This window comes from Artibeus jamaicensis, unplaced genomic scaffold (assembly GCF_021234435.1).
Source record: "Artibeus jamaicensis isolate MK-2021 breed Jamaican fruit bat unplaced genomic scaffold, CSHL_Jam_final contig_3330, whole genome shotgun sequence".
Classification (NCBI taxonomy): Eukaryota; Metazoa; Chordata; class Mammalia; order Chiroptera; family Phyllostomidae; genus Artibeus; species Artibeus jamaicensis.
Genome location: NW_026521793.1, coordinates 1 through 18,341, shown reverse-complemented (window position 1 = coordinate 18,341; position 18,341 = coordinate 1). Strand labels below are relative to the sequence as shown.

The following is an 18,341-nucleotide window of genomic DNA, read 5'->3' as shown; positions in this document are numbered from 1 at the left end:
TCTAATTGGGTTGTTTGTCCTCTTGGAGTGGACTCATGTCAGTTCTTTATATACTTTGGAGTTCAAGCCATTGTTGTCCAAGGTATCATTGGCAAATATGTTTTCTCATTTGGTTGGGTCTCTTTTCATTTTAATGCTCTTTTCTTTAGCTGTGTAGAAGCTTTTTATTCTGATGAGATCCCATTTGTTTTTTTTTCTTTCCTTTATGTCCCTTGCTCCAGAAGACATATGGGTGAAAATATTGCCACGTGGAATATCTGAGATTTTCCTGCCTATGTTTTCCCCTAGGACTTCTATGGTATCATGAACATTTAAGTCTTTTATCCACCTTGAATTTATTATTTTTTCTATGGTGTAACTTGGTAATTGACTTTCTTTCTTTTTTCTTTTTCTTTTTTATAATGTAGATTTCCAGGTCACCCGACACCACTTGTTGAAGAGGTTATTTTTACTCCATTTTATGTGTCTACCATTTTCGTCAAATACTAATTGACCATAGAGACTGGGGTTTATTTTTGGGCTCTCTATTGTGCTCCATTTGTCTATGGACACAACAGACAAATTGTTCTGTTCTTATGCCAGTACCACACTGTTTTCATTACAGTGGCCTTGTAATACAGTTTGACATCAGGTATTGTGATCCTTCTTACTTTGTTCTTCTTTCTCAAAATTGCTGCAAGCTATTTGGGGTTGTTTATGGTTCCATATAAATTTTTGAAATATTTGTTCTATATCTGATAAATATGTCATTGGTACTTTAATAGGGATTACATCAAATATATAAATTGCTCTGGGTTATATGGGCATTTTGATGATAATTCTTCCAATCCATCAACATGGCGCATGCTTCCATTTGTTTGTGTCTTCCTTGATTTCTTTCTCCATTTTTCTGTAGTTTTCTGAGTACAGGACTTTTACTTCCTCAGTTAGATTTATTCCTGAGTACTATACCTTTCTTGTTGCCATATCAAATGGGATTTTTTTCTGACTTCTGTTTCTGATATTTTATTGTTGGTGTACAAAAATGCCTTTGATTTCTGCATACTGACTTTGTATTCTGCTGTTTTGCCAAATTCACTTATTAGGTTGAGTAGTTTTTTGGTGGCGTCTCTAGAATTTTCTATGTACACTATCATGTCTGCAAACAATGAGTGTTTTGCTTCCTCTTTTCCAATTTGGACGTCTTTTATTTCTTTTTCTTGTCTGATTGCTGTGGCTAGGACTTCCAGTACTATGTGGAAGAGGAGTGCTGAAAGAGGACATCTTTTTTTGTTCCTTATTGTAGTGAGAAAGCTTTTAGTTTTTTCTCATTATGTTGGCTGTAGGTCTCTCGTATATGGCCTTTATTATGTTGAGGAATGTTCCCTCTATTCCCACTTTACTGTTTTTTGTCAGAAATGGGTGCTGTACCTTATCAAATGCTTTTTCTGGATCTATTCATATGATCATGTGATTTTTTCTTTTCTTGTGTTTATTTGATGTACTACATTTATTGATTTGTGAATATTGTGCCATCCTTGCATCCCTGGGACGATCTGACGTGGTCATGGTGTGTGATCTTTTTTTTAATTATTATTATTATTTTGCTTATTTACTTTTTTTTTAGAGAGAGAGGAAGGGAGGGAGAAAGAGAGGGAGAGAAACATCCATGTGTGGTTGCCTCTTATGTGGACCCCACTGGGGACCCGGCCTGAAACCCAGGCATGTGCCCTGACTGGGAATTGAACCAGGACCTTTTAGCTTGCAGCCTGCGCTCAATCCACTGAGCTACACCAGCCAGGGCTTGATCTTTTTAATGTTTTGCTGGACGTGGTTTGCCAATATTTTGTTGAGGATTTTAGCGTCTATGTTCATCAACAATATTGGCCTGAAGTTTTCTTTCTTTCCTATGTGTTTATTCGGTTATGGGGTTAAGATGATGCTGGCTTCATAAAAAGAGTTTGGGGGTCTTTTGTGTTCTTGGATTTTTTTGAATAGTCTGTGAAGGATATGGGGTTAGATTTTCCTTCAATGGTTTGTAAAATGCTCCTGTGAATCTGTCCCTGGTCCAGGGATTTTGTGAGTCGGGAGGTTTTTTATTACTGCTTCAATTTCTTCAGGTGCTATTGGTCTGTTTAGGCTTTCTGCTTCTTTTTCGCTCAGTTTTGGAAGATTATACTTTTCTAGAAATTTGTCCATTTTATCTAGGTTTTCTAACTTCTTGGCATATACTTCTTCATAGTAATTTCTTACAATCCTTTGTATTTCTGTGGTATCAGTTGTAATCTCTCCTTTCATTTCTGATTGTGTTTATTTGGGTCCTCACTCTGTTTTTCTTGATGAGTCTGTTTAATGGCTTGTCAATTTTGTTTATATTTTCAAAGCACAAGCTTCTGGATTTATTGATCCTTAGAATTGTGCTTTTAGTTTCAATGTCATTTAATTTTGCTCTGATCTTGGTTAGTTCCTTCCATTTGTTTTGGGCTGTCTTTGTTGTCGTGCTTTCAGTTCTTGTGGGCATAGGGTTAGGTTGTTTATTTGAAATGTTTCTATCTTTTTTAAGTAGGCCTGTATGGCTATGAACTTCCCTCTCAGGACTGCCTCTGCTGCGTCCCGTACGTTTTGAACTGCTGTGAGTTCATTTTCATTTGTTTCCAGAAACTTTTTTCATTTCTTCCTTGATCTCATTCATTCTTGGCCCAATCATTGCTATTCAATCTCCACGAGTTTGAGTGTTTTTTAGTTTTTTTCCTTGAGGTTGGTTTCTAGTTTCAGGCCCTTGTGGTCTAAGAAGATGCTTGATATGATTTCAACTTTCTTGAATTTGTTGAGGCTTGTTTTGTGTCCTATCATGTGGTCCATCTTTGAAAATGTTCTATGTGCATTCGAAAGGAATGTTTACTTTGCTTCTTTCGGATGAAAGGTTCTATATATGTCAGTCAAGTCCATTGGACCTAGTACATTGTTCAATGCCACAATATCTTTGTTGATGTTTTGTTTGGAAGATCTATCCATTTTTTAAAAGATTTTATTTATTTATCTTTAGAGGGAAAGGGAAGGACAGAGGGAGAGAAACATCAATGTACAGTTGCCTTTCATGCGTCCCCTGCTGGGAAGTGGCCTGCAGGGAACTGGCTTTCAACCCAGGCATGTGCCCTGACTGGGAATCGAACTGCGATTGTCTGGTTTGCGGGCCAGTGCTCAATCCACTGAGCTACATCAGCCAGGGCAGATCTATCCATTTTTGACTGTGGGGTGTTAAAATCCCCTACCATAATTGTGTTGCAGTCAGTATCTTTCTTGAAGTCCTCCAAGTGTCTCATTATATATTTGGGTGCTCCTTTGTTGAGTGACTATATATTTACAATATTTATGTCTTCTTGAATGATTCTTCCCTTGAGTATTTTGAAGTGACCTTCTGGGTCTTTTTTTATGGCCCTTGTTTTGAAGTCCATTTTGTGTGATGTGTGTATTGCTACCCCGGCTTTTTTTTTTCTTTTTCCATGTCCATTTGCTTGGAGTATTCTTTTTCCAACCCTTCACTTTCAGTCTGTGTAAGTCTTTTGTACTGAGGTGGGTCTCTTGTAGGCAGCATATGTGTGGGTCACGATTTCTTATCCATTCAGTCGCTGTGTCGTTTGATCAAAGCATTTTATCCATGTACATTTAAGATCATTATTGATAGGTACTTATGCATTGCCATTTTACTTCCTTCATATCTGTGTTCCTCTCTCTCTCGCTCTTTTTCTCCCTTTTCTTAACGCAGTCCCTTTAGCATGTCTTGCAGTGCTGGTTTGGTGGAGGTATTCTTTGAGCCTTCTTTTGTCTCGAAAACTCCTTATTTCACCTGCCATTTTAACTGAGAGCCTTGCTGCATAGAGTAGTCTTGATTGTAGGCCATTGTTTTCCATTAATTGGAGTAGATCTGGCCATCCACTTCAGGCTTGTAGCATTCTCATTGAGAAGTCAGGTGCTAGCCTCATCGGGACTCCCTTGTGTGTCACTTCCTGTTTCTCCCTTGCTGCCTTTAAGATTCTCTCTTTCTCTTGGAATTTTTCCATTTTTAATTATGATGTGTCTTAGAGTGGGCCTCTTTGGGTTTCTCTTGATTGGGACCCTCTCTGCTCTCTGGATTTGTGTGATTTTTTTTTCTCTCATCACATTAGGGACATTTCCCATCATTACTTGTTCAAACAGGTTTTCTGTCCTTTGCTCTTCTTCTTCTCCTTCTGGTATCTCTAATATATGGATATTACTACATTTCATGTTGTCATGTAGTTCCCTTAACACCTCTTCATTGCCTCTGAGTCTGTTTTCCTTTTCCTGGTCTTTCTGTGACTTTTTTTTTTTTTTTTTGCCTTAACCTCCAGCTTGCTGGATCAAACCAATACACTTGATTTGATCCTCTGCTTCATTGATCCTGCTCTGGATTCCTTCTACTGTGTTCTTCAGTTCAGAAATTGTATTCCTCATTTCATCTTGGCTCCTGTTGATAGTTTCTATTTCCTTTTTCAGGTTGATATAGTTTGCAGTGAGTTCATCATACTTTCCCTGTGGTTTTTGGTAATTCTCAGTGAGCTCTTTGAGCTTCCTTATAACTATCGCTTTGAATCAATACCCAATAGTTGACTTGCATCTGTTTCATTTAGCATTCTTGCTGAGGCTTCCTCTTATCCTTTCGTTTGGGGTTTGTTTGTCTTCCCATTGTTTGTGAGACTCTTTTTGTTAGCCTCTGCTTCTTAAATTGATCTATTCTGAGTCCCTGCATTTATGTTGTGAACTTCTATGGTAGGAGACCTGTGAGAGTCAGTGGTGCAGTCTCCTCGATCTCTTGAACTTGCTGCTCTTGGGGTGTCATTTATGTTGGCTCCCTGTATGTGTTTGGGTTTTGATTGTTGTTGGGTCTTTGCTTGGTGGGTCCTTCCCTCCTGCCTCAGTGACCCTGGTTGACTGAGGGTCACTCTGCCCACCACGTCTTTTATGTTGTTGTGCAGGTGCGGACGGGTGGTGTTGAAGCTTGTTCTTCTGTCTATCTGAAGAACAAGCTGAAGAGGTTATGAGGCTTCTCTGTCCCTGTTGTTCAGTTGTTTGTTCTGGATAATTTCTCTACCATTTAGTTGTAGTTCCAGATTGGTCCTGGGTGGAGGTTAGTTTGGCTTTCACTCACTCCTCTGCCATCTTCCTTTATTATCTGTTGATGGTTCCTTTGTTGGGTTCTCTCTTCCAGCAGGTATATTGCTGTTCACAGCTCCCATCTCCTCTTTTATGTGATCAGTTGGAGGGGAAGGCAAAATGGATTAAGACAGTGGGAATGTATTCTATGGGATTTAAAGTACCAACAGATAGAGAAGAGGTAGACAAGTATAAATTGGACAAGAGCCAACAAGTTCCTTTAGATGAGTATAGTGTTAACTGTGATATTTCACCAACTAGCCAGTTTTTAGAAAGGGTGGAAAAGGGATAGGACTCTTGTTAGATGGGTGAAGGATTGTGAGTTGAATCCAGAAAATAGAGAGCTTGTGAGAAGTCAGATTATGAGATATGGTTAAAGGACAGAAAAATAGGTGTAGCGTGCAAAAGAATAGAGTTAACCACAATAGTCATAAAGCTCCAGAAGACAGTGAAATGGGCTAAGATCTGGGAGGGGTGCTGTGTAGTATTTACAACTGTGTGGAACAATGATTATTTAGAATAATGGTGGAACAACAATCATAAGTCAGGAGTTATATGATCTGAATAACAAGAATAGGAACTACACAGCCTAGAGTGGTGTGTTATGGGGCCACAAGTGAAGTGAAAGAAGAAAAATTAAAAGACACTATGAAAGCGAGAACAAGGAAAACCTGTCAAGCAATGCAATTAAACAAACAAATAAAATGAAGAAAACTAAACAGAAAGAAGAGAAATAAAAAGAAAATACTAATGAAATAAAATAAGTAAAAATAATGAAAAAAATAATACAAAGAAACAATAGCATGCAACTTCTCTGGAATAGGAAAGTGAAATTTGCCTCAGTTTCTCAGTTGTTGGGATTAGCCTTCTGTTCCCTCTTTGGGTCTGTCTCTGGTCCTTTCACAGCTCCAGGTCTCATTGTCTCACTTGGGGACAAAAGAGGGGAAAAAAAAGAAAAAAAAAACCTTTTAAAATGGAATTAAAAAACAAAAAAGCTTTTTGCTGACTTTAAATTGGCCAAGCAAGTTCTTCTTGTCTTCCTGGATGCTGCAGGCTGAGGAGGACTGGGCTTTGCTTTTCTCCCTTTCCGTGGTTTTGCAAGGATGGGGGCCAGGTCTGGGCCACAATCTTCACAGTCGTCCAGCCTCCAGCCCAGGTCCTCTGTTTGCTGCCATCTGCGCCAGGCTGGCACCTTCAATCCACCAGTTGTGCTGTCCTTGAGGTGCACTAATTAGGGGCAACTCACACACCACCTTCTTGCTCTTTGCTGTCTAGGAGCTAGGCATGCTCAAAGCCTCTTCAGGGTAGTTCAGCTCCCCCCACTGAGGGTAGTTCAGCTCCCCCACTGAGTTAAGTCTTTCTGGGGACTGCTAACTCCCTGAGCCTTGGTGCTCTCCTCTGTGGAGGGCACCTCCTCCTTCCTCTTATGGAGCCAGCTGAGCTGTGTGGGGGCGGGGGGCACTGTGGTGGCTGTGGTGTGGGTGGGGTGTGGTGCTGCATTGGTGGAGGTGGGGGTGTGGCTGAGGCTGTGGCAGGGGCAGGGGCAGGGGTGAGGCCAAGGCCACTGCTGCGGGAGAGTCACCTAAACAGTGACCAAGAGCCTTTTTTTTTTTTGGAGCAAAATCCTCCTGTTGATGCCTGCCACTCCTAACAAAGCGCCTAGCCTCCCACATAGCCCAACTTTCCAGCCAGACCAGAGACTATCCGTGTCAGCGTGTCAGGGGCTGTCACGGCCCAACTCTTCTCCCTTTTCCAGGAGTCACCCAGGTCCCCAATTTCTCTGGTAATGACCCAGTCGCTGTCCACAGTCTCAGCAGGTGAACACCGCCCCGTCCACCTCCCACTTTGTCTTTGTTCCCCCGCAGAGACTTCAAGCATCCAGGTCCATCCTGGTGCCCCTCTATTCTCCTTGTTTGGCAGAGGAGGGAGCTGTTGATTTGACTCTGCTCTAAGGGTCCTGTGGCATGCTCTGGCAAGGCACCAGGCCAGGGACTGCAGCATTCCTGGTCCCCACACTGGTCCCAGGGACCTTACTGTCCCAATGCAATCTCCTTACGGTCTGTTTCTCAATGTCCTCTACAATTTTGGCTTCCAACCTTAATATATGCTGGGATTTCGTTGGCTGTTCACTCTGTTCCCCAGAAGATCAGCTAGGTGTTCCACCTGTGTGCAGGGGGAAGTCACAATTCCAACTTTCAAAGAGACGGGCCTTGGCTCATCGAGAACTTCAAGAGAGAAGGCAACTGGATGACTACTGCTACTTGGCCAGGGACCAGCGCAACACCTCCACAGAGGAAGAAGAAGCAGGTAGCCCCTGCAGGATGCTCCCCAAGAATTAACCATAGAGGAGGCTCCAAAGCAGCTGACCCGAAAACTCAGAAGAAAGCCCCAAGTGCTCAGGGACCCAGTGGAACCTGGTCATTCAAGTTCTCGGGTCTGTGGTCCTCAAGCAGTGCCATGATAGTCCATTGCCCAAATGAGCCAGGTGGCCCAAGTGGGGAGGGCACATCCGGAAATGTCACGTTTGCACCCTCAGCTCCTGCCAGAACCAATGGCGCATGGGGTCTGCCAACCAGCCACCCAGGTTACCCACTGTATGATTCAGTGATGTCTTTGTACACCACCTGTTATTCCATCCCGATGGCTGCCCTTTCAGTCATGGCCCCACCCACAGACCCTGATGGCAGGGGGGGGCTCCTCTGATGACTCATGTGTACTTGGTGAGCAATGCAGGGACAATACAGGCCCCTAAGCTCCCAATGATAGAAAATAATCACCACTTTGTAACCACAAATCCATTTTCAGCCTTAATAAATAAAGAAAAGCACAACTCCATGGGAGTAAATTAACAATGAGAATTGTGAGTCCGTGTTCTCGTTTCCATGCTACACACACCTTATCAGACAAGCCCTAGGAGGCTAGCAATCCTGGCCCGACCCAGGTGTTTGTCCCCATTGTCCTCATTCATTTTCACACACTCATCCAAGGGCTTGGCTAGGGAGCTCTGAAGCAAGCTTAGGAAGATCAGGTCCCTTGAGCCTCACCTGCTGGTCAGGAGACAAAACTGCCTGACCCCTGACCTTGGGGGGTCTCCTTCCAATAGTCAGGTACCTTAAAACAGGAGGGTCTTTCCTCACGGGTCCCCCGGTGATGCCAGGAAGTTTCCGACCAGCAGCTGAGCATCTCTAGCCCAATTTCCAGGGACCTCCCAGAGAGACCCACCTAAAACTAGGGCCACCCTATCTGCTCAGCCGTCTACAACCATGGCAGTCTGGCTCAGAAGACAGGCCATTCCAGTCAACCCCTGGGAGAAAGCCCATCATCCTCACAGCTAACAAGCACTGGGAACTCCCCCTAGAAGGGACCCAAATAAATAAAAGATTGCCCACAAGACACACAATCAAAGAAACAATATACTCATCACTTTTCCATCAGAGCTCTATTTCAGATCCTTTCTTTGGTCACAAAGTAGCTGTGTGACATGTCTAACACACAGCTTCATGAGCCAAGAGACATTTTTACAACAGAGCAAGAGTCACTTGCCAGACAGGTGCTGTGTTTCAAAGTCTGATGTCCCTTCAATGGTACATGAGGCAGTCCCATCCCTGGCTGGTCACCCTTGGGCAATCATTCAGTGCCTGCTCCCAGCCCTCCCACAACATCCCCTGGATGCTACTGAAGCGTTCTATGAGTTTGACCAGAACAAAGAAGGAGAAAACATGTAAGGGAGTCCTGAACACTAACCCGTTCTCTTAAAACACATTTCTTTGTACAACTCAGGAATGAGCAGGACCTAAATGAGTGACAACACCAAGATACTTAGCAAAAGCTTTCCTTTTTTTCTCTAAAGGTCATAGTCCTTGAGAGTGTCGATAAGTCCAGGCAAGTATCTCCCGAGGAAAGCCCGGTGCATCTGAACACAGAAAGCTGCTTACATGAACAGCAGGTGGTGGGTAGCACTCTCCACTGTGGTGCGAATTCAGACTAAGCCTGATTTATGTGTCTGTAGCATGATGGCATGTTGATGGTCATGAGTCAGCTGGTTTCTCAGTAACCTTCCTGTGAGGAGTTCTCCTGCCCCAGGGGGATTAAGTGCTCTGGGATGTCCACCTGGAAGATATCCTTTCCGCCTCTCCTGGGTATGGGCTCCAGTAACCACCTGGGGTTTGAAAGTGCAGTCAAGTACTTCTGCTTCAGATTGGTCAGTATAGCTTGATTTTCCAGTTCCACAAGCTCATCGGGAGCTACATTTTCTGGACACTGCAAAGTTTCCCCAATGTCAACGAGCCCTGTGCACCAAGAGAGAAGCACAGAGATGTTTTTCCCTTCCACAAACCAAGGCCTGCCTGTGAGAGAAAATGGTTATTCAACATTATAACCATTAGGGACTCAGCTGATATCACCAAATGGACACAGAGGGAACTGGGTCCCTCTCACTGAGCACTCCCGATGTGTCCCACTCTGTTCAGGGAATTCTGGGTGAGGCTGGGGCAGAGGGAGGAATGAAGAGGACAGGGCCTTGTCCTCAACAACTGCACCCAGGAACAGGCAGGTTCCAGCCAGACTGCTGAGGGCAGCATGTACAGGTGAGAAGGGCCCCGGCTGCTGTGGGGAACCCACAGACCATCAGCTCCCAAGCACTTCACCAGGTGAAAGGAGCTGATGTGGGACCTCAACCACTGAGGGGTGAAGGAACTTGCTCAGGTGCCCATGGGCACTGGGCGTGGGGCAGGTGTGTGACGCCTGAGTCTGGAGGTGACCCGACCCTCTCTGTGTGCTGTATAGCCTCTCGTGGCCTGTCACACAAACACACGCACATGTACGCACACAAGCCCACATGTGTACACACAGGCAACACCACATGCAGCCTTGGACTGGTCCCTGACTCTCAGACCACCAACGGGAACTGAGGCCCAGAGTGGACAAAGGGTCCGCCCAAGGTCCTGGAAACTTGTCCCACAGACACCCAGCCCAAGGCCCCTTGCTGCCCCTTTGGAGGTGTGCAGCTTAAAGAAACCACAACCCCACCCCAACAGGTTCAAAAGAAAGCAAGCCCCAAAGCTCCTGAGCAAGGTCATCAGGAATTTTGAGGTATCCGAGCGGTGCTCGGGGTGTGGCCACTTGCCAGCTATCACTCCACGGCCATACTTCTCCCCTTCTCGAAGCAAGGCCTGAATCTGAGCAGGGTTCCTCCCCAGCCTCTGCAGCAGCAGTTCCCTCCAGACGGCATCTTCCCAGTCCCTGTGAGCAATGTGGATGGCGATGGTACAGTGCCGGTGGCTGCTCAGCAAGGGACGCCAGCGAGTCTCCAGAGTCTTGACTCCATTTAAGACAAAACCTGCATAAGGCTGCCGGAAGGATAGGCAGCAGAACTTCATCTCCCCAGAGATCCGTGGGCCTCACGTGGCCTGCGGAAACACAGAGCACCAATGTCCATAAGCATCATGCACCAGCCCTCCAAGCTCATGGCCTGAGGGCTGACCTCCACCCGCTGTCCCCCAGGGACCCAGGAACCCCACTGACAGGGATGGTTTGTGGAGCAAGAGAGTGTTGGCTCCTTCTTCCTATCACCAAGCAGTCAGCTGGCAGGCCCAAGGAAAGGGGCTGGCGATGGGGATGCCTCATCTATCAAGTGGAGTCTTTGGGGAGCTCAAGGAAGAAGGTGGGGACAGCTACAGAAAGGAAGTCAGAACAAGGTGTAGTCAGTCCTACAAAGGAGGTCACTGAGGCCAGGGGAGCACAGAGTGCGGAAAGAGGGACCTTTGGCTTCACCCTGGGTGGGCAGGTTCTAGTCCTCTCCCAGCAATGACCATCCTGGGCTTTGCTTTTCTCCCCACCTGTCTCAACACTCTCAGCTGCCTGGCCCTGCCACCTCCAAGGCACTGCAGGTCCCCAAGCACTGGGGCCCCTCCCTCAGGGCTATAGAGTGCATATCCTTGGGATCTGGCCTGAGCTGGGCCCTGGGGACACCATGTGACCTCAGATAATCCTGTCAGGTATCTCCTCTGGACCCCTTTGGGCACCACCTTCCTCCATCCTCTTCCTACCCCACTGGTGTCCACTGTCAGCAGACATCCCGGCCCTCACCCAAGCTGAGAGAAATGAATAACAGGAGCAGGAACAACTGGCACGGGTATGCACGCCCCGGTCCCATGCTTGTCCCTGGAATGAGCATGATCCACAGATCCTAGAATTCAATCCTCAAAGAACTGGGTAGGAGTAGCACCACTGTCATCCTACTCTACAGTTAAGAAGGTGGCACCAAGGGATGAACAGATGACCCACAGTCATGGGGAACCTCACTGCATGAACCCCTGTCCTTGACTCCTTTCCTCGTACCTGGGGAAGGGGGTCCTTCTTCCTCACTGGAGGACCAAGCTCTGCCGTGGGAGGAGCAGTGCCCTGGGCCAGAGACTCAGCTGGGTCAGAGTGCCTGGCAGAGCCTCAGTCTCCAAGGGGTTGTGGTACCCGGCACCTACCTAACAGGACAGTCACAACCAGTGGTTACCCATCATCACCATGGGGTTGAGCCTTGGCTCTGCCCTCCACCCATGAGCAGCCCCACTCTCATCTGTCTCTTCCCTCCTGTCTTTAAAGGACATAAACCTCACCTCAGCTATCATGTCCTCGTGTTTATGAAAACACACACGCTCTCAAAGACAAGGCCTGGAGGACAAAGCTGCCTCGTGTTCACCCCCGTCCCAACCCACTGTCCTGCCAGTCCCTTTGCCCAGCTCCTCCGCCTTCCCTCCCTTTCTCTGGCTGGGCCGCCTTCCCCTGTGCTCTGGACCCCACCTCTCTTGTGCACTCAAGGACCTTGTTCCTGAGACCTTATCGATTAAGAAAAGGGCTGGACAGAGGTAATCAAGTTAAAATGAGACCCTCATCCAATGACTGGTGTCTTCATCTAAAGGGGGAATTTACAGACAGACATGCACCCAGGAGAGTAATGCCTTGTGAAGATGAAGGTCGAGATCTACAAGGCAAAGGATGCCAAAGCTTGCCTGCAAACCACCAGAACCTTGGGGACCAGGATGGACAGATTCTCTCTCAGTCCCCAGAAGAGGCAAACTCGGTGGACACCTTGATCTCGGACCTCCAGCCTCTGCAACCGTCGGACAACACCTGTCTGTTGTTTAAGCCACTAGGGCCGCGGCTCTTTGATGTGACCAGCCCAGCAAATGACTACAGAGGCACAGACCCTTCCTGCACATCTCCACAGGGCAGAGAAGTTTTGCCATCGGCAGCACTTCAAGCATATTCCTTCACATCTGTACATTTTCTTCTAGAGTATGTTTTGCTGCCTGTATGGTATCCGCTGCCCTGGGAGACTGCCAGCGCCCAAACGACCTCCTCCCAGGCCCGGATGAGGAGAGGACCCCAGGACGCGACACGGGGACCCCACAGAGCAGTAGGCTTGTATAGTGGATGCGCCCCAGCCCCCCCACCCCAAGACCGGTGAGAGGTGGCAGGTACGGGCGTTGGTTAACCACCCTGGGCTGGCAGATACAAAAACTCCTGTCTGCTGGGCTTACAAAAGCCTATAGACACATACAAATACCTAAGCACCACCCCCGAACACAGCAGGACGCACGCCCAGCCTCAGCACCAGGCCCTGACACAGCAGCAGGCTTGCCCGGATGCAGCAGCAGGCCTGAACGCGACAGCAAGCCCTCACGCAGCAGTACGCATGCCTGGACGCAGCCAGCGCAGTGCCCGCAGGCAGACGAGCAGCCAGGCAGTGACTTAAACACGCACATAAGTACAAAGGCAAGCAGCCCACGGTTGCTAGGAGACATAGTTGGCCTCACCGGACACCAGCGCTGGACAGGGCCCTGGATACCCTGGCGGAAAAGGGAGGGAAGGGCAAAATGCTGTGGGGATGGGAAGAGGAAGGGGCAGGGCTAGGCAAATCAGGGGAGGGCACTTGAGAGAAGGTGCGGGACTAGGGGGAGGAATAGCTGGGTGCCATGCCTGGAAAAGAGCCAGGGGTGTAGCTAGGGGGCAAAAAAGTGAGAAAGTGCGGGGGGGACGGGGGCTGCAGGATGGATTTGGCAGAGCGGTGAGAAACAGCTGCAGGAGGAGCTGGGGGGTAGGCGGAGCTGCGGAAAAGCTTGGTGAACTAGGATCTGCAGCAGGGGTGGAGGAGGCGGAGCTCGGGGAGCAGTATCTGGGGAGGCCTTGGGGGAAGAGCTGAGGGGAGAAGGAGCTTCAGGGGTGAAGGAGGATCCAGGGAAAGCTGAGTAGGGGACAGAGGTGGAGAAGAGTATCTGTGGGCGGACCGGTGGAAAACAGCTGGGGGAGTAGGCGGAACTGGTGGGGTGATATATCTGGAGGCTGACCCTGTGGGAGTGGGGCGGAACTGTGAGAAAGCAGGGGGTGAACCAGAGACAGAGCTGGTGGATTGCAGTGGAGGTGCAGGGCTAAGCTGCACATAGCTGGGGATGGAGCATGCGAAGCTGCAGGGAAAGCTTGAGGAGCAGGAATAACTGGGGGAAAGTTGCGGAGGAGAGCTGAACAAGGGTGGAGCCACGGGGAGAGTGGGGCGGAGCTGGCAGGGAGGTAGCTTTGGGCACTGGGAACTTTGTAGCAGCTGGGCTAGGCCCACTCAGTGGCCAAGGACGGGCAGTGCCCTTTAGACTTCCATGACATCTGCACTCAATCTGCACTGCACTCGTAGGCATGGTTAAGGTGGCAGCCCAGGGTCCTCAGTGCCCTAAGCGGACCCTCAGAATGGACCCTCGGGGACATGGAGGCCAAGAGAGGGCAGCACAACTGGACCGAGTCCTGCATCTCAGGGCTGAATGCCAAGGCCCGGTTTGCTTTCTGCAAGCCCCTCCACCACCTCACGCCTCACACCCCACCCCACCCCACCCCCTGGTAGTAGCAGTAGGGTCTTGAGGAAAGGTCTTCATACTGCAGTTTTTGTTGCAGGTGAGAAGGAAAATCTGCACCCTGTTTATTGCAGGCCTAAGAGATGTCCTGTCCCAAACAAAGCTAGCTTCTCTGTCAGCTGTTTCCTCTCTTTTCTACCTCTCAGTTAGGGCTCACCCCTTTCAGTGCCACCACACTTGCCTCCTTGTGTCCAGTTACCCTCGCCTTCCTCTCTTTTACTTGATGACCGAGTCCTGTGTCCGTGCCTCTAAAATACCTGATCAGAATAAATGCTCCTTTTCCCCCCACTGCTACTCCCCGAGGCCAGGCTTCATGGTCTGGGGCCAGTGCTACTATTACCTGAGCCTCCCCACTGGCCTGGGCATCCCTGTGCTTCCTCTTCCAGTGGGTCTTCCATCGTGCCATCCGACTGCACGTCTGTCCTCATCAACCCCCCAACTGAAAACACCACCCAGTCCTCTCTTGTTTAAGCCCAAACACCTGGGGGCCATGGGACAGCCTTCCAGTGGTCCCAGCTCTCCCTCATCACCCAATAGTCTGGGTCACTGCTGCGGAGTCCCTGCACCTTGAACACCTTCTACAGGATTCCCCCTTTGTCTCCTGTACTTCCCGAGGCCTGGAGTGCCTGCTTCCTCTTGTCCCCACAAACTCTCCTGTCCTTCCCATGCAACGAGCATCCCCTTCTTTACCCCACACCCAAGCACCAGGTACTCTTGACTCCCAGTGGGGTAGTACCCTGTACCTTCCCACCTACCTTCCTTCACTGGGCTCTCATCTCCCGGGGTTGTAACTGCCTGCCTCTGAGAGCCTGGGCTCCCTCAGGGGCTTCCAGTTCTTTGAAGGCTAAGCCTGTGTCTTGCTGGTTTCAGTAAACCAGGTGCCTGTGCCCCAGTAATGCTTAGTAAATGTTGAATCAACAGAGGACTTCTTCTTTTGGTGAGCTGCGACCTACCCCCTCCTTGCACAAGCTGGAGGTAGCAGGAATGCTGGCCATGAGGTGAGAGGCAGAGTGTACCTCCATAGGGGTTTAGGCCTCCGAGCCACAGGGGTTGTTAATGATCACCAGGTCCAATGCTATTCATTGTCAGTTTTTCCTCCTCAGCTCCCTTGTCCCAAGAATGGTTATCAGCTGCTGCCGAACGTGCCTGAACCTCCCGTAGAGGGGTTTCAAGATATAAGGGAGGGTCCCCTGAATGGCTGGCTTGTGGTGTCCTCCCAAATCCTGTCGTTTGAGGAAATAGACCATGCCCCGTGAACTAGAGACTTACACTCTATGTCTGCTCGTGGGGACAGTGATGGAACTATAGAAGGACTGCTTTTTCTGACCCTCATGCGCGTGCTGAGAACAGGGTGTACGCTCTCCCTCAGGCACCAGTACAGTAAAGGTGGAGAGTGTGGTCCAAGGAAGGGGAAGCCCAAGTAGTGGGCCACAGCAACACCGTTGCCGGATGGGTGGGCCCAGGGAAGAGTGTCCTGGCCGGCTGCAGGGTAGGGTGGCAGCATGCCTCGGAAGGCCCAGTTGCAACTCAGTCCTGAATTTCAGCACAAACAAAGCGGTTGGCACAGAACCCTAAAACAACTGATTTTCTGACCTCCAAGCAACATTCCTTTTGCCAGCTGCTACCCTACCCATCCCCTCTCATAAACAAAGTCCTGGTGGGGACAAGCCCCCTCCCTCCCTCTGGTCATCTTGGCAGGCAGTTGCCTTCACCTCTGAGACCCGGACACCCCTGCCTTCCACTGCTTGGCCTTCTGTGGGTGCCCAGGAGACCCAGCAGCTGTCCGAGGACACCCAGGGGGGGCCTTTCTGGGACTCCTCCTCACTCCTCCCAGACACTGTGCTCTGCTGCCCCCCACCATCACAAATGCCTATGGCCTCCTGGGGCAGGAGAGAGCTCCTCTCTCAAGCTCCACTTCTTCCCCAGCCTGCCATTGCACCCATAACTCACCCCACCTTGTTTCAGGAAATCCTCTGCCCGCCACTGAAGGACTGTGACCATGGACATAGCCTCCTCTTGGAGCCCAGGGAACTCCGCCAAAAGTCAGCCTACCTTTCTTGTCCCCTGGCAGCACCCTGAAGAGCCCCTGGCTCCATGGCCCTCTTGGGCACCTGCTCTTGCACTTGCTGTCCTCTTTACCCCACTCCCTGCATGCTACTTTTGCTCTGAGACCCTGAGAGCTGCTGCCCGGTTTGCTCCTGCCATAGGTTGTGTGGAAAGCCCCCCGCTGAGACCTTTCAGATCCAAATTCCCATTTTCCTTCCTCTCTACTTCTCAGCAGGTCCCATTTCCTCCTCCGTAAGAACTTCCCAGCCCATTCTTCATTGAACTGCTTATTTTTTTGTTTTGTTTTGTTTGTTGTGTTTTTGTTGTGTTTTGTCTTTGTGTGTGTGTGTGTGTGTGTGTGTGTGTACAAGTTGAGGCCACTCTTGGCTGTGATGTTTGGGTGCTAATTCTGCCTGGTGGTCTGCATTTCAGGTTCTTCCTTCTGCCCCCCCAGGGACTGGTTTCTCTTTGCAGGCCTGGTTTGGATCCAGTAGCTCAGACCTCCACGTTTACACCACATGTTAGGGACTATCCCAGTGCTCCTCCTGCTAGAGGCTGCCCGTCAACTCAGATGAGTAGTCCCAGAGGAGGTGCCTGCTTCCAGCACTCTGCCTGTGAGAAAAGGTACTTGTCTTGCAATCCACTTGGTCACTGCTTGTTAGTACTTGGCCCAGCTTGAGGGCGTATAGCTCTCCAAACATCATACTCGGGCTGAGTGACATGCCGTCCAGCTGATTTGTCTGAGACGGTGTGTGGGGACCTGGAGCAGCTGTTGGCCATCACATAACATGGTTATGGGATGCCAATGGGTGGCTATAGGGTCCGGCAGAAGACCTATTCTGCTGACTCTTGGGCATCTGCATGCTCACCGTAACCACTATGGCAAGAGAAGAAAGTGTACGAAGAAGCAAGACAAAGCGATGCTCATAGGCACACGAAGCAAGGCCATCACACTTTGGATATTCTCAGTTCTTTTTCTAGGCATTTTCTTTACTCTGTCGCACCCATTCTTACCACCTGCTTTGTCTTATTTCTGAAAGATTCCTCAGAAGACACTCTCACTAAGCTTCAGCACTCTCTAGGATGTTGGAGGCAGGGCTCTCCCTGCCTCAAGACCACTGGAAACTCCTCGGCCCAGCATATTATACGCTGAACCCAGACATCCTCTGCTCAGAAACTCGGCACAGGGGCCTCCTTAGGTGGGATGTGAAGTACAGAGTTTATTGAGTCTCCCAAGTCAGTGTCAGTTGGACGAATGCATTGCCCCAGCTTCAATCTGTCTGGGCCTCCCATTTCCTAGTGTTCAGTCACCCATGCATAGCTGGAGTCCCCGGGAAGGTCTGGGGGCCATTCTAGTGTCTTCTTCCGCCACATGGTACTGCAGGGTCCTTTCCCCCGTGGGGACCCAGGTACCTCCCCAGTCTATGGTCCCGGGTCTGAAAACTGACTCCGGTGGGCAGAACCTGGGCGGACGATTGTCACTGGGGTAGCTGCCCCTCAGCCTCCTGCGTCTGTTTATGCTTTCGAGAGTCTCATTTTAGTGCTGCGGGGTCCACTGTGCCCCCAGGGAGGCTATGTTGTACTGCCCAGCTCCACCACTCTCTATGGTAGCCTGCTTGTCAGTGGTGTTCATCAAGCCAAGTATTCCCTGGCTTCTGCCCTTCTGTGCCTCTCAGGGACTTTTATTGCAATTTTGGGAAGACAGAGTCCCTTCTCCTTACCAAGCCCAGTACACCCAGCTTGTGTTGTGTAATAACTTCACTCTGGTTTGTCCTGCCTGGCAGCAGGCTGCCACCTCTCTTCCTGGTTTTCCTGGGGCCTCCTCAAATCGGGATGGCGCCACCCTACCTCCAGGGACTTAAGGGCACCTGTGTGGGAAAGAGCTGTGTGTGTAATTTGTTGCTCTCTCAGGTGTAGGTAAGTACAGCAGCAGCTCTTTATGGAAGGCTTGGCTGCAGTTCTGACTAGACCTTCTGGAGAAATCTGGGGAGTCCATATATCCTCTCTTTGCTCAGATGCCCCTGTTCCACATGCCATGGATGCAGGTTTTCCAAGGCTTCTGATGTTGGCCAGGTCCTGCCTTGCTGAATGTTCCGCCTTAAGTTCAGTCACTGCCAAACTGGCTTGACTTTCCCCACTGCCTGAGATGGGCTCACGGGAAGCTACATAGACTCATAGCCTCTTCCTCGGATTTCACTTTGTTAGTCACCTCAGTTTCTCATCCCCTAGCATCAAATCACAGAAGTCACC

At 49.2% G+C, this 18,341-nt stretch overlaps 1 protein-coding gene across 2 annotated transcripts; it reads right to left on the bottom strand.

Annotated features, from left to right (window-relative positions):
• Nucleotides 1-8,571: 8,571 nt before the first annotated feature.
• On the bottom strand, nucleotides 8,572-13,012 carry LOC128627214 (protein EOLA1). Of its 2 annotated transcripts, none has more exons than XM_053664061.1 (3): nucleotides 12,963-13,012; nucleotides 10,277-10,559; nucleotides 8,572-9,440 (listed from the first exon to the last, which is right to left on the bottom strand). In XM_053664061.1, the coding sequence occupies exons 2-3, from the start codon at nucleotides 10,527-10,529 to the stop codon at nucleotides 9,199-9,201; spliced, it is 495 nt and encodes a 164-aa protein (XP_053520036.1). In that variant the 5' UTR covers nucleotides 10,530-10,559; nucleotides 12,963-13,012; the 3' UTR covers nucleotides 8,572-9,198. The 2 variants fall into 2 exon arrangements, with proteins under 2 accessions (XP_053520036.1, XP_053520037.1); XM_053664062.1 differs by having other exon boundaries at nucleotides 12,910-12,999.
• Between the last annotated feature and the right edge of the window lie 5,329 nt (nucleotides 13,013-18,341).

Coding starts and splice junctions, on each gene's coding strand:
- LOC128627214 (XM_053664061.1), bottom strand. CDS start 10,529: ATGAAGTTCTGCTGCCTATCCTTCCGGCAGCCTTATGCAGGTTTTGTC. Junction 9,441..10,276: donor TGGCCGTGGAGTGATAGCTG/GCAAGTGGCCAC, acceptor CTTGGTGCACAG/GGCTCGTTGACATTGGGGAA.